We start from the raw sequence: 26091 nt of genomic DNA on the forward strand, positions 1-26091 counted from the left end.
TGGCCCCGGTGGCCTAATGGGCAAGGAAAAGGTGGGAGGGAGGCAGGCTAATCCCATGAACATGATTTGTCAGTGCCAAGCATGACATCATAATCAAACATGGGAGTAATTCTGGGTTACCAGAAAGATCCTTGCTACATGTCAAAACCTGGGATTGAACCAGGGGCTTTTAGGCTAAGGGTCACCCATCTGAGCTACTTTGGCTGCTGTAAGTGAATGTGTCTGGCCTGTAATTCTGTTTGGGTACGTCTAAACTACATGCCTCTGTCAGCAGAAGCATGTAGATTTGTTTGTTCAGCAAAGGCAAATGAAACCACGATTTAAATGATCACGGCTTCATTTACATTTACATGGCTGCCGCGCTGATCAGCTGTTTGTTGGCTCACACGCTAGTCTGGACGTTCCCCTTGTCGACATCAAAGCCCTTTGTCAGCAGCCCCAGTAAACCTCATTCCACAAGGAATAATGGGACTGCCGACAAAGGGCTTTGATGTCGACGGGGATCGTCCAGACTAGCGTGCGAGCCATGTAAATATAAACGAAGCCGCAATCATTTAAATCGCGGCTTCATTTGCCTTTGCCTATCCGTCTAATCTACATGCCTCTGCCGACAGAGGCATGTAGTCTAGACACAGCCTTTCAGATGTTTGGCAGTCATGCAGCCAAAATGGACATTGTCATGCACTGCCCAAGAAGGCAAGACTAGCCTTTCCACAGCACCTGTCCCTCACAGCCCACAGCCAAGGTTCCCTCTGTACTAGGCCTGGGCAATATAGGCCAGCAGGCTGGGTCCAGCCCAGCAAGCCACTGGATCTGGCCTGCAAATGCAGCAAGAAGCCTCAGGCAGATTCCCTGCTTGCCCTACTCCCCACACACTACTGAGCCCTTTGGATATGTCTACACTGACAGGTTCTTGCGCAAGAACCCACAGAGCGTTCACATGGCCTACCCACTCTTGTACAGTACAGCATCGGAAGACAGGGCTTCTTGTACGAGAGCTACGCTCTTTTCTAACAGGTTTAAGCCTTCTTGTGCAGGAGCAATTGCTCAAGAGGACAGTATGGACACACAACAGGGATTTGTTGTGCAAGAAAGCCCTATGGCTAAAGTGGCAATCAGAGCTTTCTTGTGCAAGAGAGCATCCACACTGCCATGGATGTTCTAGTGCAAAAGCACATGGCAGTGTGGACATGTTCTTGCGTGAGAGTTCTTGAGCAAGAACCCGCCAGTGTAGACATAGCCAAGGAGTTCTGTGGCATCTTATAGGCTATAACGCTGCCTCTAGACTTGCAAGTTATTCCGCAAAAGCAGCTGCTTTTGTGGAAAAACTTGCCAGCTGTCTACACTGGCCACTTGAATTTCTGCAAGAACATTGACTTCCTACTGTCTGAAATCAGTGCTTCTTGCGGAAATGCTTTGACGTTCCCATTCGGGCAAAAGCCCTTTTCCGGAAATGTTTTTGCACAAGAGGGCCAGTATAGACAGCTAAAAACTGTTTTGCGCAAAACAGCCTTGATGGCGATCGGGGCTTTCTTGTGCAAAACCATGTCTAGATTGGCACGGACACTTTTCTGCAAAAAGTGCTTTTGCGGAAAAGCGTCTGTGCCAATCTAGATGCTCTTTTCCGCAAATGCTTTTAATGGAAAACTTTTCCATTAAAAGCATTTGCAGAAAATCACACCAGTCTAGACGTAGCCTAAGGGTATATCTACACTTCATTCCCTTTCAAGAGAGGAATGCAAATGTAGACACTTGAAATTGCAAATGAAGCAGGGATTTAAATATCTCATGCTTTATTTGCATAATTGTGGCTGACCTCTATTTTGAAATACCTTATATCGAAATAAAAACCACTGTTTAGACAGTAATTTCAAAAGAAAACCCTTCTTTCAAAATAACCTTTAAACCTCATTTTATAAGATTAAGGGTTATTTCAAAAGAAGGGTTTTCTCTCAAAATAACTGTCTAAACAGCATTTTTATTTCTAAATAAGGTTTTTTGAAATAGCCGTCATCTATTTAAATCCCCACTTCCTTTGTAATTTTGGATGTCTACATCTGCATTCCTCTCTCAAAAGAGGAATGCAGTGTAGACATACCCGAACAGATTTATTGGAGCATAAGCTTTTGTGGATGCATGTGTCGAAGTGGGTCTTTGCCCACGAAAGCTTATGCTCCAATAAATCTGTTAGTCTGTACTAGTGGTCTCCAACCTGTTTACACTCAAGATCACTTTTTAAGTCTCAGAACAGGTGAAGATCTACTGCCCCGCCCTCTCTATTCTCCTGTCCATCACTTGCTATCCCCAGCCCTTATACACTCTGTTAAACAGTTTATTTTTAAATTATGCAATATATAAAATTAAAATCACATTTATAGTTATGAAATAAATGGTCTGTTTTTATTTCATGCTATTTAAATGTCAAATGAAGCATTTACAATTATACATTTTGTTCTCTTCTGTTTTGTAAATCTAATATCAAGTATTGATAATTATATATTTTTTCTTCCAATAACAAAGTCTCAGTGTGACACCTGTGACTGAACAGTATCGGCCAGTGTCTTGAAGTCTGGGTTGTAGTCTGAGATTGCTAGTAGTATACATCAGATGGACATCTGTGATCCTGTGCTCAGCCTGGGAAGCTTGCTCCAGCACAGCTGGAGCAAGACGCAGCCTCCCTGGGCTGTGCGCAGGGCAGCTGGGCTGGAGGGAAGAGAAGTGGCTGCCCGGCCAGCTGGCCATGGCGCTCAGCCAGAGTGCAGCAAGCTCCACGTGAGCAGGCTCTGATCAGCTGGATCGCGGGGCAGCCTCTTTCAGCTGAAAGCCACAGTCAGCTTGCTGGGGTGTTTCAGCCCTTCCAACCTCCCAGCTCCCACCATTCCTCGCAGCTACTCACCTGTGCTGTTGCTTGGTGAGTAGCTGCTCCTCAAATGAGGAAATCGAATGTAAATGTACTGCGCAGGCACGCAGTTCAGAGATGGCTCAAGAGCTACTCTTAGAGCCCCTGAGATCTACCAGTAGATTGCGATCTACTGGTTGGTGACCACGGGTCTATACGGTGCCACAGGACTCCTTGTCGCTTTTGCACACTACAAGTGTGGTTTTGAGCAAGTAAATTTACAGTAAATTGGAAGAAGAGAGGGTTTTTTGTGCAAGAGTTCTTTCTATGAGGAATAAGCCTTTTTGTGCATGAGTTCTTGCACAAAAAGGCATGTGTGGACAGACAACAGGGATTTCTTGTGCAAAAACAGCCTATCAAAAGAAGCACAGGTGTGCTGGTGGCCATTTGGTTAATGGCAATCAGAGCTTTCTTGCACAAGAGCATCCATGGCAGTGTGGATGCTCTCTTGCACAAAAGTGCATCACTGTTGGAGTGTGGATGTTCTCTTCCACAAGAAGTTTTTGTGGAAAATCTCTTCTGCAAAAAGCTTCTTGCACAAGAAGCATACAATGTACATGTGGCCCCAGCTGCCTCCTTCACCCAGTGGCTGAAAGGGCCTGGGCCTGGCCTGCTTTCCCCAATAGCAAGGAAGACTCAACACCTTCTGACTGAAATGCACATGACAATTAAACTTCCCCAGCACTCATGTCTGATTCAGCTCTGTGTTTCCATGAGAACCAAAATCTTTCCTATCAGACCCAGCCAGTCACAGGAATCTCCTTTCCCTTGAAAAAGACTCTTTGGTGCTTCTCAATCCAGGCCCTACAAGGAACAATTGGGGCAGGAACCAGCCCTTGGAACTTGACTTGCACTGGAACTGGCAGTTTCCCACCATGTCTCACCTGAGAAGAGGTGACTTGTTCTCATTCCTGTCACCTGACATCTCTGTTCCCTTCAAAGGTCTCCTCTGCCTCAGGACCTACCTCCTAAGGGCACTGCCTCTCTGCCACTGGGCTGGGAGTGGGTGACTCTACAGTCTTTGCACTTGGGCTGAGAAGTCTCACTGGGACTCTTCCATTGATGGTGTTAGCCCGACGGCCAGCCTGATCCCATTAAGGCGCACTGCCTGAAAAGTAGCGTTACAAGTGCCTGGTGTCCACTGGTATCTCTTGGGGCTTTTTGTAGGGGGATTGGGCTTGTCCATCTTCTTCACAGGAAATGCCTCTTCTTTGGACCATATAACAATAACTCCCATAAGTTCATGGAACAACTTCTCAGCTTGGGAAAGGGACAACCAATGGGTGATAGGATAGGGGTTTATGTAATGATGACAGGAGTGCAGGAAGTAAATAATAAATTATTTTTTCTCCTGAAGTATCATGTTGAGAGAATGAAATTAGTAGGTAACCAATTCAAAAATAAACCACAAGAATTCATTTTTGCACCCAACTCATAGTCAGCCAGTGGAACTCCTTGCCAGAGAATATTATGAAGGTGAAATCTACAAGAGGGTTAAAAAAGAAATGGATAATTAATGCAGGGAAGCTCAATCAATGGCTTTTAGGCAAGATGGACAGGGGAGGTGTCCTGAGCCAGTGTTTGCCAGAAGCTGCGAATGGGCGACGGGAGGGACGACTTGAAAATTGGGCAATGGAATTGACTGCTATTGTGAGACCAGCTCCTAGGCTAGATGGACATCTGGCATGATCTAGTCTGGCTGTTCTGATGTTCTGTTTGCTTTCTGTTCTTGTCCCCTCTGGGCAATAGAGAATGGACCCATTCTAATAAAAAAAAGTTCTTCACACAGCACATAATCAACCTGTGAAACTCCATGCCAGAGGAGGCTGTGAAGGCTGGGACTATAACAGAGTTCAAAGAGAAGCTAGATAAATTCATGGAAGTTAGGTCCATAAAAGGCTATTAGCCAGGGGGTAGGAATGGTGTCCCTGGCCCCTGTTTTCAAAGGCTGGAGATGGATGGCACAAGACAAATCGGTTGATCATTGCCTTTGGTCCACCCCCTGTGTGGCACCTGGTGTTGGCCACTGTCGGCAGACAGGCTACTGGGCTACATGGACCTTTGGTCTGACCCATTCTTATGTTCTTATGTCCTGAAAGAGACAGAAAGTGTCCTGTGAAGGGCTAGTGATTCTGAGCAAACACATGGGCTATATCTACACTGATGGGTTCTTGCGCAAGAATGGCCGTTCTTGCACAAGAATCCACAGAGCATCCACACTGCCCACCCACTCTTGTGCAAGAAGATTTACAGTACGGCGTCAGAAGACAGGGCTTCTTGCACAAGAGCTATGCTGATTTCTAACAGGTGTAAGCCCTCTTGTACTGGAGCTCTTGCACAAGAAGGCAATGTGGATGTGTGGCAGGGGATTCTTGCACAAGAAAGCCCTATGGCTAAAATGGCCACCAGAGCTTTCTTGCACAAGAGAGCATTCACACTGCCATGGATGCTGTTGCGCAAAAGCACATGGCAGTGTAGACGAGTTCTTGCGCAAGAACCCACAATTGTAGACATAGCCCTTGTTGCTTTTGCAGATCCAGACTAACACGGCTACCCCTCTGATGCTTGTAGTGTGGACACTCCATGAGTTTTTGCACAAATGCTCTGCTGTGTAGACACAGCCTGAGAGAGAAGAGGAAAGGAGGTGGCCTGAGCCTCCCTGCAGCAGGCTGGCCCTCAACAGGGTGGGTGCGTCTACACAGCATCCTCACCTCGAAGTAAGCTGTGCAATGTAAGTGGGCTGCCCAGGGCCCCGGGAAAGGTCTGTGAGGAGTTTCCAAAGCAACAAGAACAAAAGTTTCATAATCTATATTCATTTGAATGTGATTTATTCCTCCACTAACAAGTGACTCTGAAGGGATGAGAAATGCAGGGCCCGGGTGCAGGAAGCTGGGTCACATTCTCCTTCCTGACAGTCTCAATCCTGGCTCAACCCTGGCTACAGAGAGGAGGCCAATGCAAACAGCCCCATGAGAGTGAGGGCATCAGTGTATCAGTTGGTTAGTGGAGTTAGCTCAAGTGACAGACCACTTGCTTTATATGTGAGAGGCAGTGAGGTTGATGCTCATATTCTCCAAGTGCAGATCTGTCCTTATTTCTTGTTTTCACTGTCAGGGTGCTCAGTAGCCCCTCCCCCTTCCTACTTGCTCTTCCAAAAAAGACAGAGCTGGTTCCCTTTCTCTTCCCTCAGCAATTGCTGTGCTGCAAAGCAGAGAGAGGAGATAGCAAATTCAGCACTCTGTCAAGCTCTGTAGCAGAATGGACTTCATAGCTAACATAGTAAATGTGAGCCTGGTCTGTCAGTCAAAGGTTGTGGGTTCAAATCCCACTCTCATCATGTTAGCTGCTCCTTCATTTCTAGCACACCTTTTACAAAGCAGGCAATGCTTAGGCTGGCACCAGGGAGGCCTGAGTCTAGACAGTTCCCAGCAAAGCCTAGTGAGGGCGGAAGGAAAGTCTGGTACTTGAGAGTCAGGCAGGGGGGTATTCTGAAAGGTTGCAGGTGCCGTTAGGTCCTTTTGTCCTTCCCTGTCTCCTACCAGTGCTGAGCAACACTCAGGCTATGTCTACACTGCCCTGTTCCTTTGGAAAAAGCTACACAAATTTCAGAAGAGGCTTTTCTGGCCAAATGTTGGAAAAAAACCCTTTTTTGGAACATCCCTTCTTCCTCATAAAATAAGGGTTACAAAGATGCTGAAAAAAACACCTAGCAGGAGGCACAAAACTCTCTCTGGTGAGGCTGCAGGCAAGGGAACCAAAGCACATGTAGTGTGAGGGGTTTGCAGCAACTAGCCCAGCCTCAGAAAGTCCCGCTAAAATTTGAACTCAGATTGCAGGATTCAGAGCTCTGAGTGATGCCCTTTACTTACCACTACTGACTCAGTTGGGCCAAATTGGTGTCCCAGTTTGTGCTCACTGAGATCCACCTTTGCTTGTTTTCTTTCCACCCAGAAAGAAAGGAGCCTCCCTGGGATGCCCTGAGACAAATACATCACTCTGCCTCCCCACAGCCAGCCCCACAGGCTTTGGCAGAACAAAGTGTGAGGGGGATCTGGTCATCCCACTGAGGCACTGAGCTTCTGCCCTGCCCACCTCAGCCCAGGTCCTGCCTCATGTCCTCCTTGGGCAAGTCACACAGGAGGAATCAGGAAGAGCTGGCCCCATACACCAGCCTCCCAGGGCAGGGGAGGCCAAGCCACAAGCCTCCAACAGGTGTCTGGCCTGAGTCATCTTGCTTCCCCAGGCTGGCACCAAGGGGCATGCTCACCTGATGTGTCCCCCCTCTGTCATGTGGGAGTTGGGCTTATCCCAGGCACAGGCTGGGCAGCAGGAGCTGTGCTTACCTGGGCACCAAGGGGAGCCGCAATAAGAGAAGACCCTGGCTACATCTGCATTGTGCTCTCTTCTGCAAGAACTTATGCAAACACATGATCATGAATATTGCCGCACCTCATTTGCATACTGAATGAGCCATCATTTTTGCACAAGGGGCTTTTGCGCAAGAAGGAGCTGTCTACTGGCAAAAGATGTTCTGCTTATTTTCAGGCAGAACGGCAAAAATGGTGGCTCATTAAGAATGCAAATGAGGTGTGGCAATATTCATCACCATGACTCATTTGCATAAGTTCTTGCAGAAGAGAGTACAATGAAGATGTAGGCTCTGTGTTTTTGCCTGGCTTTGATCCAAAGACTTTTTGCATGTGAGGCAAACATGATAACCATACACCATAGAAACGCCCTTTTATCTGTCTCCTGCTATACTCAATAGCGGACAAATATTCTGTTACTACTGCTTTGGCCACAGCCTTGGCTAAGAGGCTGAGCAAGAGCGGGGACCAACTCCCTTCCTTCCCCACTATGCTTTTTCTCTAGACTGGGAAGATGGCAGGGGCCCATGTGCCTGGGGAGGGGTGACCCAAATCACATCCTCAGCTTTTTCCCCCTGCAGAGATGGACCTTTGGGGGCAAGCCCAGACTCCCCAGCCTCTCATCCAGCTTCTGTTGTACTCTGGGGCTATGTTTACACTGGCAGGTTCTTGCGCAAGAACAGACATTCTTGTGCAAGAACCCACAGAAAGTTCACATGGCCTGCTCGCTCTTGCACAAGAAGATTTAAAGTACAGTGTTGGAAGAGAGGGCTTCTTGCGCAAGAGCTACGCTCTTTTCTACAAAGTGTAAGCCCTTTTCTGCAGGAGCTCCTGCGCTAGAAGGCAGTGTGGATGTGTGGCAGAGGTTTCTTGCGCAAGACAGCCCTATGGCTAAAAGGGCCATCAGAGCTTTCTTGTGCAAGAGCGTGCCCACTCTGCCATGGATGCTCTTGCGCAAGAGCACATGGCATAAGATATTCTTGTGCAAGAATCCGCCAATGTAGACATAGCCTAGGGTGGAACAGCCCTTGGGGTAGGGCCTAGCCATGGGTCACTGGATGAGTGGCAGGGGCTGTAGGAGCTGAGAGTTTGCTTCAGACCTCAGAGACCTAGCGTGAGGCACCATCTCTCTGACAGGAGTAGAAGGGGATTGACAGAGGATGGGGAGTGTCTCAGGGGTTGTGTAGCTTGTTGCCCTGGTTAGGGGTGTGGCCAAAACACAGGCCTCACCGTGAGCAGGATTTGAACCTGCACAGGGAAACTATATTGGGTTTTTAGTTGCATACCTTGACCACTAGGCCATCACAGCTAGCAACTTTCTAGTGCTTTATAAAATGAGGTTTAACAGTTATTTTGAAAGAAGGCTAGTCTCTCGAAATAACCTCATCTAAACAGTGCCTGTTATTTCGACATAGCAGCTGGACATGATTATGCAAATGAAGTGCGGGATATTTAAATCCCCGCTTCATTTGCAATTTTGAATGTCTACATTTACATCCCTCTCTTGAAAGGGAGTGCAAGTATAGACATACCCTTAGCCTACGTCTAGACTGGCCCTTTCTCCGGAAGAGGCATGCAAAGCAGGCAAGTCAGAATAGGGAAATCCGCGGGGGATTTAAATATCCCCCGCGGGATTTAAATAAACATGGCCGCCGCTTTTTTTCCGGCTTGGGGAAAAGCCGGAAAAGAGCGTCTAGATTGGCGCGATCCTCCGGAATAAAGCCCTTTTCCGGAGGATCTCTTATTCCTACTTGCAAGTAAGAGATCCTCCAGAAAAAGGCTTTATTCCGGAGGATCGCCAGTCTAGACGCTCTTTTCCGGCTTTTCCCCAAGCCGGAAAAAAAGCGGCGGCCATGTTTATTTAAATCCCGCGGGGGATATTTAAATCCCCCGCGGATTTCCCTATTCTGACTTGCCTGCTTTGCATGCCTCTTCCGGAGAAAGGGCCAGTCTAGACGTAGCCCAAGAGCCTAACTCTGACCCCTGCTCCACCCACAGATGTACTGACTCCCTTGCTGCCATGGGGCTGTTTGCATTGGGTTTTTAGAGGAGATGGAAGGCTTAGTTTTGTACAATAGGGCAGGAAACATTATGAAAAGACAAAGGTGCCACTTATCAGACAGCAAGTGGCACAAAAGTTCCCAACAGCGCTGACTTTGGGTAGTTTGAAACAAGCACCCAGGACTGTAGCTAGGGTGGGGTAAGCGAGGCACTCACTTTGGGTGCATCATAAATTGTGGCACAAAGATTCAGTAAGTAAAAATAATAAGCTGCAAAAAAAGTAAAAGGTGCAATGGGTGCTAATCTAAGCAGAGGGGGCACATAAGTAATATTTTTCCCTAGGCACAAAAATACCTAGCTACAACACAGCAAACACCCATAGCCCAGGTGAGGTGGTTGAGGTTACAGACTGCTAATTCATTGTGGTCTGCACACATGGGTTTGAGTCCCATTCTCATTAGGTGTTTGCCTCTCCCAGAGCTCTCTTCAGTTCAGTGCCAGCCCCTCCTGTAACCCTGCCTGCCTCAGCCCACTGCAACCTGGGGAAAGGTGAGACACTCCCAGATGAGACCCTCAATCTCTTCTGCCCTCAAGGGGAAACCTCACAAAGGAGATTCCAGGCCATGGGGGTCTCTGAGATTGGCCCAGCCCTGCAGCCTGTCCCACCTGGCTGTTGCTGTGGACCCTCTGTGAGGTCATGCCTCCCAACCAATAAGCTGAGGTGTGCTGCAAAAGGCCCTTGTGATGTCACTGCTGCCTTGCAGGGCTTATGGCCGTCCCCTTGGCATGTTTGAGCTGCTCCTCCTGTGTCACCCCCATTCCCTTAGGGCTTGTTCTGGGGCTCAAGCAGGGAACATCAGAGAGTGCTACATGCAACCTGCAGACTTTAAAGGCCAAAGTGACAGACTTCAGCAGCTTCCTGCATGGTGCAGCAATGAGTTTTGCACCCAAGAACACTCCAGAAAGGCATCTGATCTTCATTGCCCGCCCCCCAGAGGCAGAGAAAGCCCCATGCATCTTGGTCCAAAGAAGAGTCATTTCCTGTGGAGAAGATGGAGAAGTCCAATCCCCCTACACAAAGCCCCAGGAAATACCAATGGACACAGGACACTTGCAAAGCTACCTCTCAGGCACTGCAACTGAATGGATCCAGCTGGCTGTCAGGCTGACTAATGCCATCAATGGTAGAGTACCACTGAGACTTCTCAGCCCAAGTGCAAAGACTGTGGAGTTGCCCACTCCCAGCCCAGTGGCAGACTCCAGCAGCAGGGCCATGCAAAGCGGATAAAGAGGATGTCTGGTTAGGAAGCCTGCAAGGTTCTATGGACACAATGGCAAGCATATTGGCCTTCTAAGCTGTGGTGCTTAGTGTGAGCCAGGCCCGTCATTTTGGGTTCAGATCCCACCCGTGTCACTTTACCTATTTGCTCCCCAGAAGCAACCCCTAGTATGTGCCCAAAGGGGCCCAGGACAGTGGAAGAGACACAGGGCTGGCCACCAGGCACTATGAGTCTTGTGCACTACAGGGAGATGCACTTGCACCCTCTGCCACACACAGTCAAGTGAAAACTGGGATGAGAACATGAGAGTCAAGCTGCCTTCTGGGGCTGCCCCTCTCCAGAAGTGTGATGTGGGAAAATGCTGCTGCCATTTTGCCACCCACTGACAATCATAGATGTTCTTTTCTGCTGCCCAGTCTCTATTCTCTGACTCACCCCTTTCCTGTCTTCTAGTCCTGCCTGGCTCTGGCTCCCTCTCAGCTGTCTGGCTGCCTCCAGCATGCTCTGGGCTCAGGGGCCTTCTGATATCATCAGCCCCTCCCACTGGTCTGCTCTGTCACTCAGTGCATTCAGGGAGCTGAGTGATTGTCCCTTCGAGTGGCACTCTCTGCCAGCCAATCAGCTTTGTGGGGAAGAGCATGGTGGAGGGAGCAAAGGACCAGGACTCTTGTGTTAGGTCAGCAAGGAAGCAGCCAATGCTCCACTCCCAGGGAGGAGCCAGCTGGAGATCATGTGGAGGGAGCCACTGCCTCTCCCTTGTGCAACAGGCACTTTCCTAGTGAGAAAACTCTGCCAGCCTGGGGCTTGTCTTCATTGCTCCTGTCATTGCCAGGCCCAGCAGCTTTCTGCCCAAGGGTGGCTGGCTTTAGGGGAAAGCAAGTAGGAAGAGAGAGGGGCCCCTGGAGGCCCTAAGCCCCCTAGCTGGCTCTGCCTGTAGAATGAAGGGAGAGAACTCTGCTGCTCCTGGAGAATGTGGGTATCAATCCCAATGCTGCTCACATGCAAAGCACTTGAGCTAATTCCCCTGTGTTGGAGGAAATGTCCTGCCCCATCCACCTTGTCTCACACAACATCCCTGCAGCTGCCTGAGGCACCTTTCTGAAATGACCAGCAGCTGCAGACGTGACTGCCAGGGGTAGGGAGGAGGGACATGTCTGCCCAGCCAATGGGAGGGATTTGTCTTTGGGGAAGAGAATTTCTGTCCCTCCTGAAGTTTTGTCATAGAGCCCCAGTTGTCTAATGGATAAGGCAGGGGCCTTGAGAACTACAGGTTGTGGGTTCAACCCTATGTTGAGTAGAAAAACCTATTCCCTGAGAATTTCCAAGGCACCCCTGGCTTTTTCTTCACCATGGGAAATGTAAAGGTGATTGAACACTTGGACCTCTAGGATGGCAGTTGTCTAGTCCCCCAGCCCCAAGTGCAGTGTAGACCCAGACAGGATTGTTTAGAGAGCCAGACAGGAGATGGGGATCCAGGTGGGAGGCGGCAGGGGGGAGAGAAGAGGAGACGAGGTCCCAGCTGGGTTGTGGGGGCTAGGAGGTGGGGTTGCTGGGCAGAGGCCAAGCTGAGGGAGGTGGGGGGGTTGCGGGACAGTGGGCATGGGCACACAGGCCGGGTGGAGGAGGGGGAGTTGTGGGGAGGCTGCACGGGAGGGGGGTGGCCAGCCGGGGGGGCACATGGGCAGGGGGGCCACACTCACGAAGGCAAAGAAGAGGACGCTGGGCTCAGCCTCACCAGCTGTGGTCTCCCCTTGCCACCCTCAAAGCAGGGGCCAAGCCTTGGGGCTGTCCATGCAGAGCTCCCAAGGCCAGGCGCAGGCTACAAGCAGCCAGGCACAGAGCAGCCAGGCGCAGGGCTCCCAGCTGGGGGTAGCTCCAGGAGGCTCCCCGCTGCCCTGCTCCTCCTCTGGGCCAGAATGCCACCCCTGGCAATGTGCCGCCCCAAGCACTTGGTTGTTTTATTAGTGTCTAGAGCCAGCCCTGGGTGGGAGCCAGTTACAACAGAACAGAGGACATCAGGAGTGGGTGAAACTAACAATCTGCTTTATTTGCAAAGGAGGAACAAAGACAGACTCCTGTCCCCACCCCACTCAGCCTGGCACTTTGCATCCCAGCCCAGCACTCCTCCAGGCACCTGCCAGGGAGCAGCATTCACACATGGGGGGGCTGGAAAGTAGAGAGAATCCCTAAGGTTCCAATTCAAAGGGAAATGCTCTGACTGTGTCTGTGACAGGGTGAGGTCCCAGAAGACCCCTTGGGGAGGGCCTCCTGGTATACTGACATGGCCACTGCCACTTGCCTTCCTGCGCTCTGGGGCTTCTCACCGCCCAGTCCTGCCGGGGCAGCTCCTTAGTCTCCCCTGACCAAGGCCCCAAGATGAGATTCCTTCCCCACCTCCACCCCTGCCTCTGAGCAGCAGTAGAGACACTGAACCTCTTCAGGTCTGAGAAGAGTGCAGTTTAGGGCCCAGCTTCCTGGGATAGCACTCCCCAAATGGGATCAAATCCCAAAGAATGGGGTAAACCTTATTTAGCAATGAAAGGGGAATGTGCACACCGATTGCTCCCATAGGTAATAATTGTTTACACTGGGCTTGATAGTAAAAGTGGTTTTATTAAGTAAAAGCTGTAGGATTTAAGTGGTGATAAGTGAGACCAGGCAGAGCAAAATAGATTACAAACTCAAAAGCAACAAAAAAATGCTTGGCTAATGCTACTCTAAAACCTCATTACAAACTCATCCTAAAATTTCTTTTCCAGCTTCCCTTCCAAATCAGGGCTTTCCCCCACCCTGGGGTCTTTGGTTCCTTCCTTCAGATGCAGTCCAGCCAAAAGACCAAGGCCCCTGCTTCCCCAGTCTTCTTAAGGAATTTAGGCGACCCCTGACCAACCCCTGACCAACCAACTGTCACAGATAAAAGATTGTGTAACAGTTGCTCATCAAGACATTGAGGGTAACACCCTCGATGCCTCATTCACACACTGGAAACCCATCAAGTATTCCCTACTCCATAGGTCTAATGTTACATACAAAGATGATACATTGAAGTCAGACACACTGCCAGCAGATCATGACATGAAGATTGATGAGTTGCATGAAATAATTTTCTCAAAGCATCTTTGAGTTAGGTACATTTGTGTCCATCAGTCCATTTCATAAAGCATTGCAGGGGGGGGGGGGGGTGTCCATCCCAGCGTCTATAGTGAGATAACAGCCCTGTGGCCAGGCTGTAGCTGGCCAAACTCAGCTGGATCCCGCCTGCAGTGCTTCGGTTGGGGGATTAGAAACCTGCAGCCAAGCCCATCCTTGAGGAGGTGCAGTGTCAAGGCATCCCCCATGCCCTCCATCTCCCCTTTCTCTGCCCCCTCCCACCCCACTGCTGAGAGATACTGACCACTGTCATTGCCCAAACCACACACACACAGCTTGGGCAAAGGCTAGAACATGGTTAAAATACAATGAAAATTCTGGCAAATGATCATTTGTGTTGTGTTGTCTGCACATTTAACTAACTGGAGATCAAAGCATGCAACCCAACAGCCTTCGCACAAAGAGAAAACCCATGATACAGGGTGGGCTGTTAAACACTTTCAAGTTTCTACAGTGAAACATCAGGGAATCATTTAAGCCTTGAAAGCAGGAAATACATTTACCACTTTTCTTCTGAAGTGGCTAAACCTGCTTTACTTCTCACCTCTTATCATGGCTGTGTTAGTTACAAAAGTTCTCTATGTCATCTCACTAAAACAAAAAGAAAAAAAACCCACGTTCCCATGAACAAATGATCTGGAGTCGCCCAGAAAAGCCCAGCAACAATTGCACCCGGAGATGGAACCAGGGCTGGGAGATGGGATGGGTCACACTGTGCTGGGAAGTTCATTGGGATTTCCCTGCCCATGCCCAGGCCTATGACACTTTCCCCTGCAGCCCTCGGGAGCCTGACTTAGGACACACAGAAATCACTCTGGGATCCCTGCACACGAAGAGCCCAGGCTGCTCTGGGCAGTGACCCTTGGGGAGGTACAGCGGTAGAACAGGGAGAGGATAAAACTCTCCATAGCAGGGACCAAGGTTCCTGTGTCTAGGGTGGAATTTGAGGGTGGGGGGAGAAGGAGGGAACCCTCAAACTCACCTACCCCCCTCCACTGGCACTGGCGGGAAAACACATTTCACTGTTGCACTGTTTGAGCATCTAGTGAGCTCTGGCCCAGCAGGCGGGAAATGGACAAACAATAAATGCTTTTCAGTACAGCATGGAGTCACTTGAGCAGGGCTCAACAATACGCTCGCCCACTCACCCGTGACGAGTAGATTTTACCAGCTGGCGAATGATGGGCCATTCTGACGGGCTGGCTGATCCACCAGCTGGGCGAAGGAGTGGAGCACCACCAGAGAGTGGGAAGTGTGGCGATTCTCAGCACTGGGCTGCCTGCGTGCAGCTCCAGCACAAGGAGGCGGGGCATGAACCAGAGGACGGGACGCCAGGATGCTGGCATGATGTGGTATCATGACATCACGGCCGGCGACCACCGGATTTAAAAAGGCTCTGGCAGCCCCGCAAACTAGAAGGCAGAAGCCAGGTAGGGAAGGGGAAGGGAAGGGGGAAAATAGGGGGAAGGGGCTTGCACTGAGGAGAGGGCAGGGGAGAGGAGGAGAGGGGAGCAGGTCAGAAGAAAGGGGAAGGCGCCAAGGGACAGGGGTGCAGGAGACAAATGCCAGGGGGCCAAGTGGAGACAATGAGGAAAAGGGCAGGAAGGGAGGTGTCAGTGGAAGGGGGGACAGGGTGGTGCTGGGAGACGAGAGAGGAGGGGCATTGGGGGCTAGAGAGGGAAGGAGGAGGTGCTAGGACAGTGGTCCCCAACCTTTTGAGGTTGTTGGGCGCCAGGGGGCGTGGCCGTTCGCCCACCGGGCGACAGGGGGTGGGGACACTTGCGCACCCGGGGGCGGCCTCCCCCATAGCCGCTTGCCCGGGGGCGGCCCCCCCCATAGCCACATGCCCGGGGGGCCAGGGCCCCCCGCAAGCACCCCGCAAGCGCCGCGCGCCCGGGGCCGGCGCTTCCCCCTCCCCCCTGCAAGCGCCGCACGCCCGGAGCCGGCGCTCCCCCCTCGCAAGCGCCGTGCGCCCGGGGCCGGCACTCCCCCCGCCCCGCAAGCGCCGCGTGCCCAGGGCCGACGCTCCCCGCAAGCACCGCGCTATGTGCCCGGGGCCAGGCCAGCCCCGAGCACCTGGCGGGCGCATGCAAGTGCCCCCGCTGGCGCCATGGCGCCCGTGGGCACCGTGTTGGGGACCATGGTGCTAGGAGAAGGCTTGAAAGAAGGGTGGGCATGAGAAAGGCAGGGATGGAGCAAGGCATGTGTGAGGACAAAGGGGCATGAGAGGTATGGGGGCAGAGTGGTGAGAGGGTTGGCATCAGGGAAAAAGAGGGCAAAGGGGGCAGGGGCAGTGAGGGAAGGGCGAGGCACCAGAAGGGTGCAGATGCAAGGGGATTCTGGGGGTGAAGCAGAAGGGCAGACACCTGCAGGGGAGGGACCAGAGGAGAGAGGTAGGGCAGGTGTGTAGAGGGAGGTGTTAGGAGAGCGGATGAGGAGGGGTAGCTCACATGATCAGAGTGGGGCTACTGGAGGAGTGGGCATGGTGGGGAGAGAAGGGCTGGTTGAGTGGGGCAGATCTCAGGAAGGCTGAGGGCAGTGAGAAGGGGAGGAGTCAGGACAGCAGAGGAGAGTGAGGGGTTGGGGGCAGCAGGCACCAGGGGACCTGATGGACCAAGGGGAGGAGACAAGGCAGCAGAGGGAAAAGGTAGAGGTTTAAAAGATATTTATTAATAACTTGGGTACCACAGTGGCACATCAAACAAGCCATATGAACTCAGTACTGGTGCACAACACAAAATTCATTCTGCTCATGGGAGGAAACTCTTAGAGGGAACACTTCCCCCAGCCTCTCTGCCCCCGAGTTAACGTCACGCACAGTGGGTTAATGCAATTGCAGGATAGTTGCATGGGGGGAGGGGGGGTTGTTGGGGACCAAACTAATCCCTCTTGGTAGGAAGATGATGGGAAAAGTCTTTAGAGGGGGGTCAAATGAAACCTTTTCCTTCTGGTCACATGTCCATCTTGCCCCGAGAGTGTTACCTCCAGAGGCGTGGCTAATGGGGGTCAGAGGCATGGTTAACAGGAGTCAGAGCTGTGGCTAATGGGGTCAGGGGCATGGTTAATGGAGGTCAAAGAGTACATTTTAAAAAAATTCTTCAGGTGCACACCCTAATGAAATGTTCTGCACACACCTATGAAAATACTGTTGTAATTTTCACTGAAGTTTTTGAGACCACGTCAAAACATCAAAGAATGACAAAACAATAACCGTGGCCATGATAACTGACGTAAACAAACATGCCGTCCTGGTCGTCCTGTTCTCCGGTGATGCGCGCCTGTGCGGTGGGGGTGGGGAGAGTGGCGAGTCCCTTTTTTGTCTGGCAAGTAGGATGTTGCATAATTTGTTGAGTCGTGCACATGAGAGTGTCTGGGAAGGAGCCAATCCAGCCCCACAGGGTACTCAGGGACTAGTAATCACTCTACTAATGGGGAGCAGGACACCAGCTGCTCAGGGGCAGGTTACACTAGGAAATCTGGTCCCAGGGACGCACTGGCCAATCCCCACCACATTTCCTTCCACAGAGACCCTCCGAGGAGGAGGCTGCAGACTCAGAGGTAGGGGCTTTGGGCCTCCCACAGAAGAGCCCGTGGGAATCACCCCTCTCCTGGGACTGTCTGACTGCAGAGGGAGCAGGGAGAAGGCAGGGGCAGTGAATGGTCAGAGGTAGAACTTTCTCCCTGCTCCACCACTCTCCCTGCCTTTTTATCCCATGTTCCTCAAGCACTCAATAGCCCCAGCCGCTCCCTCCCCAGGCAGTGCCTGCACTCATAGAATCATAGAACTGGAAGAGAACTCAGAAGGTCATCAAATCCAGCCCCCTGCTCTAGGCAGGACCAATTCCAACTAAATCAACACGGCCAGAGCTTTGTCAAGCCGAGACTTAAACACCTCTAGGGATGGAGACTCCACTACTTCCCTAGGCAACCCATTCCAGTGCTTCACCACCCTCCTAGTGAAATAGTTTTTCCTAATATCCAATCTGGACCTCTCCCACCACAATTTGAGACCATTGCTCCTTGTTCTGCCATCTGTCACTACTGAGAACAGCCTCTCTCCATCCTCTTTGGAACCTCCCTTCAGGAAGTTGAAGGCTGCTATCAAATCCCCCCTCACTCTTCGTTTCTGCAGACTAAACAGTCCCAAGTCCCTCAACCTCTCCTCATAAGTCATATGCTCCAGCCCCCTAATCATTTTGGTTGTCCTCCACTGGACCCTCTCCAATGAGTCCACATCCTTTTTGTATTGGGGGGCCCAGAACTGGACACAATACTCCAGATGTGGCCTCACCAAAGCCAAATAAAGGGGAATAATCACTTCTCTGGATCTGCTGGCAATTAAGAGGAGCATTGCAGGGAGCCGCTCTGTACCTGCTACCCATCGAGCAGTTACCAGGGCAGGTGTGGATACACATTTTGTATCTGCACATGGCTATGAGGGTAAGAGTCCAGGCAGCTGCTCTGAGGAACTCTGGTATGGACCCTCCACCTGCCTGGGATGGGAGGGCTCCTCAGAGCCCATTCCCAGGGCAGATGAAGGGCCACTGCTGCCCTACAGCTGCCCACCTTACTCTTGCAATGGCCACTACAGCGCTAAGCCACCCTGTGACGAGAGCAGGGGCTGGGAGAGCCACACGGGCTGCTGCAGGGAACTGCCCTCCTCCTCCCCCCCACGTGCTCAGGTCTGGGGCAGAGCCCTGCAAATGCGCACATATCTCCAGAGATCCCCAGAGAAGTTTTGCAGTTGCGGACACAAGTTTTTGCATCTGCACAGGGTTCTGAGGGTAAGAGCCCAGAAAACAGCTGTGCGGAGCCTGTGCTATGGGCTCACTGTCTGCCCAGGGAATGGGGCTCTTATCATGGCCAGACTGGATCTCTGAGCTGCCCTGTCACAAGAGCAGGGTCTGGGACAGCCACACAGGCAACTGTGGGAAGCTGCAGCCCCCTCCCCTCCCCACACACACACACCTGCCCCTTTCTGGGACTGAGCCTTGCAACTCTGTGGCTCTGCACACACTTTTTTGCATCTGTGTGGAGCTCTTGCCCCAGTTTCCTCCACAAAGTGTCCTGGCCCCTCAGAATTTGGTCTCACAGATCCCAGTGTCCCTGTGGGATTTAGGGAGGGGAAGATTTAGCAGTCTTGCTCCACACGCCTCTTCCAGGGAACAGATCTAGGGCAGTGCAGGAGCCCAGCCAAAGAGAGATGGAAAATGGGGGTGGGGACAGATGTCTAGAGGTAAAGTGGGGCCTGGCCCACGTGTCCTTTTCATAATCTCCATGGCAGGGGGATCCCAGCTGGGAGTGCAAGGGGGAGGGGAAACTTGAGGCAGGCCCAGGGAACATCTAGAGGAGTCTGTGTCTCTTCGTTCTCACCCTATGGCCCAGCAGCTTAGCATGCAGGGCTGCAGCCAGCAGGAGGGATGATTGGGGTTTCCCACTCTGCCTGGAGTTTGCTTAGACCAGGCAGAGCCAGAGGGTCATTGACGAGTTGATGGTTAGGTGCTACTGTCTCCTTACTGCAGCACTGGACACCTGGATCCCTGGAGGTCAAATGCCACTCACCTGTGTGTGGGAATTAGGCAGAATTTCCCTTGGTTGTGGAGCAGTCTCTGGTGCCCAGGCTCTAACAGATGTGTTTTACACACCAGGTACTGAAATCTGAGAGGTTTCTTCCCTGGGGGATTGGCTGATGCAAGGAATTGTGTGGATTCTCTCTTGTCTAGTAAGTTCTGAGGTGAAGCTTTTCCCACAGTCAAGGCATTTCTATGGTTTTTCCCCAGTGTGGGTTCTCTCATGTCTAATGAGGGCTGATCGTGCAGTATAACCTTTCCCACACTCAGGGCATTTATATGGCCTTTCTCCTGTGTGGGTTCTCTCATGTACAGTAAGAGCTGATTGGCGAGTGAAATCTTTCCCACTTTCATGGCATTTATATGGTCTCTCATCTGTGTGCAGTCTCTGATGGGCAATGAGGTGTGAGGTGAACTTGAAGCTCTTCCCACAGTCAAAGCACTTATATGGTCTCTCTCCTGTGTGGGTTCTCTGATGTCTAATGAGGCCTGATGGTGTAGTAAAATCTTTTCCACACTCATTGCACTTATATGGTTTCTCTCCTGTGTGTGATCTCTCATGGACAGTAAGGGCTGACGGTACAGTGAAATCTTTCCCACACTCATTGCATTTATATGGTCTCTCTCCTGTGTGCAGTCTCTGATGGATAATGAGGTGCGAGGACAAACTGAAGCTCTTCCCACAGTCAAAACACTTATATGGTCTTTCTCCCATGTGGGTTCTCTGATGTTTAATGAGTCCTGATTGTGCAGTGAAACCTTTTCCACATTCATTGCACTTATATGGTTTCTCTCCTATGTGGGTTCTCTCATGGACAGTAAGGTCTGATGATATATTGAAATCTTTTCTGCACTCATGGCATTGATATGGTCTCTCTCCTGTGTGGGTTCTCAGATGTCTAATGAGGCCTGATTGTGCAGTGAAACCTTTTCCACACTCGTTGCACTTATATGGTCTCTCTCCTGTGTGGGTTCTCTCATGGACAGTAAGTGCTGATCGGTGAGTGAAATCTTTCCCACATCCATGACATTTATATGGTCTCTTGCCTGTGTGCAATCTCTGATGGATAATAAGGTTTGAACTCCGATTGAAACTTTTCCCACAATCAAAGCACTTATATGGTTTCTCTCCAGTGTGGGTTCTTTTATGTCTAATGAAGGTTGATTGTTCAGTGAAACTTTTTCCACACTCATGGCATTCATATGGTTTCTCTCCAGTGTGGGTCCTCTCATGGACAGTAAGGTATGACGGTCTAGTGAAACCTTTCCCACACTCATGACATTTATATGGCTTCTCCCCTTTGTGGGTTCTCTCATGTCTAAAGAGGGCTGATCGGGGAGTGAAACCTTTCCCACACCCATGACATTTATATGGTCTCTCTCCTGTGTGGATTCTCTCATGGATACTAAGACTTGATCTGTGACTGAAGCTTTTCCCACATTCCAAGCATTTATGGGATTTCTCTCCCTTGTGGGAAATCTGATTTTCAATATAGGATGACAGTTCAATTAAACTTTTTTCACACTTCTGGCACTTGCAGAGTCCCTCTCCTGTGTGTCCGCTCTGAGGCAGAATAAGGCCTGACTTCTCTCTGAATCTTTTCCCACAGTCTGAGCATTCACAGGGTTTCTTTCCATCTTGATCTGTCTGTTGGGCTGGAATTTCCTTAGGATCCTGTGATCCTCCTCTACATTCACTGGATTCTTCTGCTTTCCTGCTTGGATTGTTTTCCAGCTGCCTCTTTGCCCTGTATCGATTCCCCCAGGCTTCCCCCTGCTCTACATGCTGGGGAAAATCCCCTTCAACTCTTTCCACAAATGTTCCCTGTGAGTCTATGGTTCCAGGACCTTCCTGCTGTTGATTTTCCTGAGTGTTCTCCTTCATTGGCCTTCCACTTGCTGGGAGAGAACCCAAGCAGGACTCACTATCTCTGCTGGGGACAAAGGACCGACATGGGAATGACAAAGACAGAAAGCACAACACAATAATAGTTCGGGAAACTGAGACATTGGATTCTGCCTCCACATCCCACCCAAACACTCTCAAGGAAGGAAATGTAGAGAGGAAACTCCTGCCAGCTAACAGGATGGCTGCCGAGTTATGACAGGCACTTGCCAGGATAATACCTGCAGCCCTACATGGGGCAGAAGTGAGGGCTCTCCCTTCCTCCCTATTCATTTTTGGGAGCCTCAACTTTTTCCTACATTCACTGAGTGGTTTCTGTGTCAGTTTCCCTGACTCCTTACCTGTGTGGGTGCCTCCCAGGATTTCCATTTCTTTGATGGGCTGGAGATCTGGGACCCATGGCTCTTGCCCTTGTTCCAGCCGGGCGTGTAGCTAGACAGGAACTCTTTTTTGTAACATCTATTTTTGCTTGCTTGGAGCATCTAGGGCACACAGAGCAGAAGGCCCAGGCTGTGTGACCGTGAATGGCTGTAAACAGAGATATGCTAATTGTTGACTAAGAGGCTGCCAAGGAGTGCCCTTGACTCAAACTTATATTGATACGAACACACATCTATCTGAGGGGGAAGGAATCTCTCGCTTAGTAAAAAAATGTCTAGTATTTACAATTTAGTTATCTCTCTTGCAAGTGTAAATTAACTTGAAACTTGCTTGTAAGAACTGGCGCCACAAAACGGACCAGTACAATTCGGCATCTTAGATAAGAAAGAAGATATAGGCCCCCAGGGGTATAAAGATAGGTCCAGCAGCGCATTTTCTCTGAGTGTCAATCTACCATCTATCTGCTGGTCGGGTTAGGTGTTTGATCTCCCGAGGTTCCAAGGGGACGCCCACCTCGTATTCGTCTTTCCTAGGAATTGAGAGACCGGCCCTGGCCTGACACGCTGGAGTCGAGAGGCACAGAAAGGGGTAAAAATTGTACCTGGATGTGGTCCTTTGTTTAAGTATATATATACCTAGTGTTAGAGCTCTTTAAAGATTAAGCTGTCACTTGGTACCATTATTTCTATTTTCTATCTTTACCTTTTTCCTGTGATCATTTTTAAGACCTATATATATATATATTTGCTAGCATTTAAAAAATAGAGCAATAGCCATTGTAACCATATGATTTATAAGCTTTTTTAATAAACCTGTAACTGTTTAAGCTTTAACCTGACTCCTTCAGTTGCTGTAATAGAACCAAGCACAATTTAAAAGAACTTCAGCCGGTCATAAAGGGACAGACATAGGGAGAGCTTAGGCGTTTGGATCTGTGTCACTCCCAGGTGACAAGATCCGTTGGGGCACCTTTTCAGCCTTTCCTAGGCTGCGAAGGAACCCCTGTGTTCTAGCAGTTAAAATCTAAAGTGTAATAAGCTCTTCCTATATAACAGGGCGTCTGTTGGCCTGCTGGCCACCCTCTGCGACGGGACCCCGGTCCTAGCAGTAAAAACACAGACGTTAAACCTTTTCTTAGAAGCATACACACACACACTGCCCTGACCGTCGGCTGACAGGGCGATCAGGTCAGGTTTGGGAATGGGGAATCCTGGGTGAGATCAGGCAAGGTGAAGGCACATGGGCTATGTCTACACTGGCGGGTTCTTGTGCCAGAAATATGCAAATGAGGCTGAGCGTGGAATATTGCTGAGCCTCCTTTGCATATTTCTGGTGCAAGAACCCGCCAGTGTAGACACAGCCATGGAGTCAGGCAGAGTATGTGTCAGAAGGAACATTCTCTGAGCTCAATCTCATCCTACATAGAACTGGGGAAACTCATGCAGCTTGAGAGCAGCAGACTTCTGGGGTGCACTGGGGTGGGGATGTGACAATGTCTTTCTAGTGTTGCATGTGATTTCTACTATCCTGTAATAACCCCGTGTGCGCCTCAGTTTCCCTGGGCACTGAACCACTGTCCAGATGGGGATGGGAATTTGGGGGTGACTCATTGAGGGAGGATGCCCAGGCCAGCACATTCACAATGGCCCAGGCTCATGGCAATCGGAGCCTGGGAGGGTTGTGCAACTCAGACACATTTTGCCCAGGAAGCATTTTGCCTAAAATAGATGGCTGAAGCCAGGGATGAGCTGTGGAGTGTGGAAGTGAGTCTCACTGGCTTAGGGAAAAGAGATGGGGGCATGGGGAAGTCCTTGGCTCTAGGCCCCTTTCTCCCTGAGATGGATTGTACCAATTGCTCCTGGTTCCTGCGCTAAGAAATCTTTTTTAGTCTTGTATCCCTGTGAGCTAATAAACCTTCTGTTTTACCTGCCATCTGAGAGTTGTGTCTGGCTGCTGATGGAGTTGCAGGGCCTGATGACTCCACACCCCTAGGTGACAGAGTGTGTTGTCATGCCTCACTAGGAACTGTAATGATCTGAGGGCTCTGGGGGACTTGCTGACACACACACAGCTCTGGGGTTAAACTCCTGCCTATTTCCAAGCCTGCAGAACCTAGAGCCCTCCCCACAATGGAGCTAGTCCTAAGGTGGCAGGTAAATGGTGTGTGTAGGAGAAATAATGTAGACAGGACAGTTCCCTGCTTCTGGCCCCTGAAAGCTGGGGATGAATTAGCATGTCCCTTAGGTGCCCCTTGTTCCAGAGAAATGGACATTGTGATGAAAGTGTCTCTCACTCAGGGGCTTTCGGTCCCACTTCACTTTCATCTAGGGGTGATCAAAGGGGGCCTCTGCGAGTCAGCTCCAGCCTGCCAAGCCAGTGGATCCAGTGTTTGGCCACCCTGCCACTCCCTCACCTGCAGACCCACTGAGATCTGGGGACAGGGAGCACACAGAATCTCTTTCCCCTCCAAGGGCATCCAGCGGAGGGAAACACTGACTGTTTTAAAACTGTCTAGCCACTGTATGCTCCAGGCCTGATTGGTCCCTCTTCCTTTTAAAATAGCTGGTGATCCTCTGTAGGCACTGAGGGAGTGGGGCCAGAGGGGGAAACTACCCCAGCTGCCACTCCCCCAGGCCAATCAGGGTCTCTGTGCGGGGGAGCTCGAGAAGTCTTCTGGCCCTGGCCCTTCCACAGCCCTTCTAGGGTGGGCTGGAGCCACTTCAGAAATCTGTACATGACCCCCTTTTAAAAACTATTGCTCACCTCTGCTCTAATCCAATTGGCTAGATACAGAAATGCTGGCCCCAGGGCTCTGCTAGGAATCCTTACCCAGCGAGGCCACAGTCTCATAGTTCTCCTGCATGACGCCCCAGTGTTTCTTAAACTCTTGAAGACCAAGGAACACCAAACAATTAATTTTTTTTTATGGAGAACACCAAGCATTTTTGGTTGAGGGAGAAAAAAAGCAGCCTCAGGGAAAAGTTGTTGACCAAAAAAAAAAAAAAAGGAAGCTTGCCCCTTTAAGGGCAGTCAGTTTGAATTCAGTTCTCTGCACAGCACACCTCCAACTACCTCGCAATGCACCAGTGTGCCCAGGAACAGTTTAAGAAATGCTGCTGTAGAGGGCTCTCTGAGCAGGCCCAGCAGAGCCCCCTGCCCTGCGGTGAAATACACAGCCACCTCCTCGAAGGTCACCGGCATCAGTGCCTGCTGCCCCAGCCACAGCTCCACTAGTCATGATGGAGGAAGACCTAGAAGCTGAATCCCACCCTGCACTGCCCAGAGAGGCCAGGAGACTCCAGGGAAGAAGGAGGGGAGAGCTCCTTGTGCCTCCCAGCAGATGGAGCTGGGCAGGGTCTTCTCAGTCACCCACTTGCCCCACAGGCTGAGGTGGGAGCAGACAGGCAACAGGGACAGGAATCCCAGCCCCTTCCTAGTTCATGGCAGCTTCTGGCTAGTGAGCTCTGTCTCCAGCATGAGAAACAGGAACAGCCAGGCTGGGTCAGACCAAAGGCCCCTCTAGCCCAGTGTCCTGTCTGCCCACAGTGGCCAATGAAGGTGCCCCAGAGGGAATGAACAGAATAGGGAATCCCCAAGTGATCCACCCCATTGCCCGCTCCCAGCTTCTGGCAAACAGAGGCTCGGGACACCCTCCCTGCCCATCCTGACTAGCAGCCAATGGAGACTCTGGTCAGTTTTCCCAGCCCTGTCCATGGGAAGTTTTCTCTTCCAAAAATGGGAGAAAGAGGAAACTCCCCTACCAATGGGTCTGTTCTCCTCCCAATGTCCCTGTTCTGACCATCAGACCCTAGGCTGAGCAGGTTTATCCCACCCTGTCCCATGCTGTGTATTTCCTGCCCATCCCCATCTGCCACAACCCCCCTGCAGCTCCCCACACTATCCCCTAGTACTCCCTCCCACCTGAGCTCCTAGATCACAGTGTCAAAGGTGGCAGCGTCTGACACAGGAAACTCAGCCAGCTCTGGGGCTCTGTATCCTGAGCAGACAGACACCAGCCTCCTCTGCCTGTGCTGTAACCAAGGTCCCCTCCCCACATGCCTGAGCCCCTCTAGGCTGCCCCAGTGCCAGCTCAGCAGATGCTGCTTTGATTCGAGCAGCTGGAATCACTAGAACAGAACCAGATCCGGAGAACCGGGATTTTTAAGTGACCAGGAACCAGACTGGAACCATCAGTTGTCTTGTAACTCAGCGAAACTGAACTGGGCAATCCCAGCGCCCTACTGTGACTCTGGCTTGACATTGAAGCCTGGGCACCAATCAGACAGCAGGCGCCCAGCCCCGTCCACTTGCCCCCGCCCCCAAATGCTGAGACGGGTTTTAACAGGGACATTAAACTGGGAGCCGTGTGTTGGGGGGGGGGGGGGAGGCGCCCTACATATTTGCCTTGTAACTGCGGAGGCTTTAGACCCAGAGGTAAGTTTCCTGCCCCCCCCCCCCCGTGAGAGCAACTGCAGGGAAGCAGATTCGCTCCCTTGGGTGAGGGAGCTGCCAGTGTCCCTCCCCCTCACCAGTCACA

General features: G+C 51.0%; 1 protein-coding gene across 1 annotated transcript in view; it reads right to left on the reverse strand.

The window, feature by feature from the left end:
• The window catches only part of LOC142818222 (uncharacterized), a 49145-nt gene extending 26313 nt beyond the window's left edge, over window positions 1-22832 (reverse strand). The window contains 2 exon segments of the mRNA XM_089771520.1: window positions 3946-4159; window positions 19343-22832. Of these exon segments, the coding sequence (XP_089627646.1) occupies window positions 3946-4159; window positions 19343-21542 (2414 nt within the window). The 5' untranslated portion in view covers window positions 21543-22832.
• Window positions 22833-26091: the final 3259 nt, after the last annotated feature.

Source organism: Pelodiscus sinensis, chromosome 19, assembly GCF_052426305.1.
Source record: "Pelodiscus sinensis isolate ZL-2025 chromosome 19, ASM5242630v1, whole genome shotgun sequence".
NCBI lineage: Eukaryota > Metazoa > Chordata > Testudines > Trionychidae > Pelodiscus > Pelodiscus sinensis.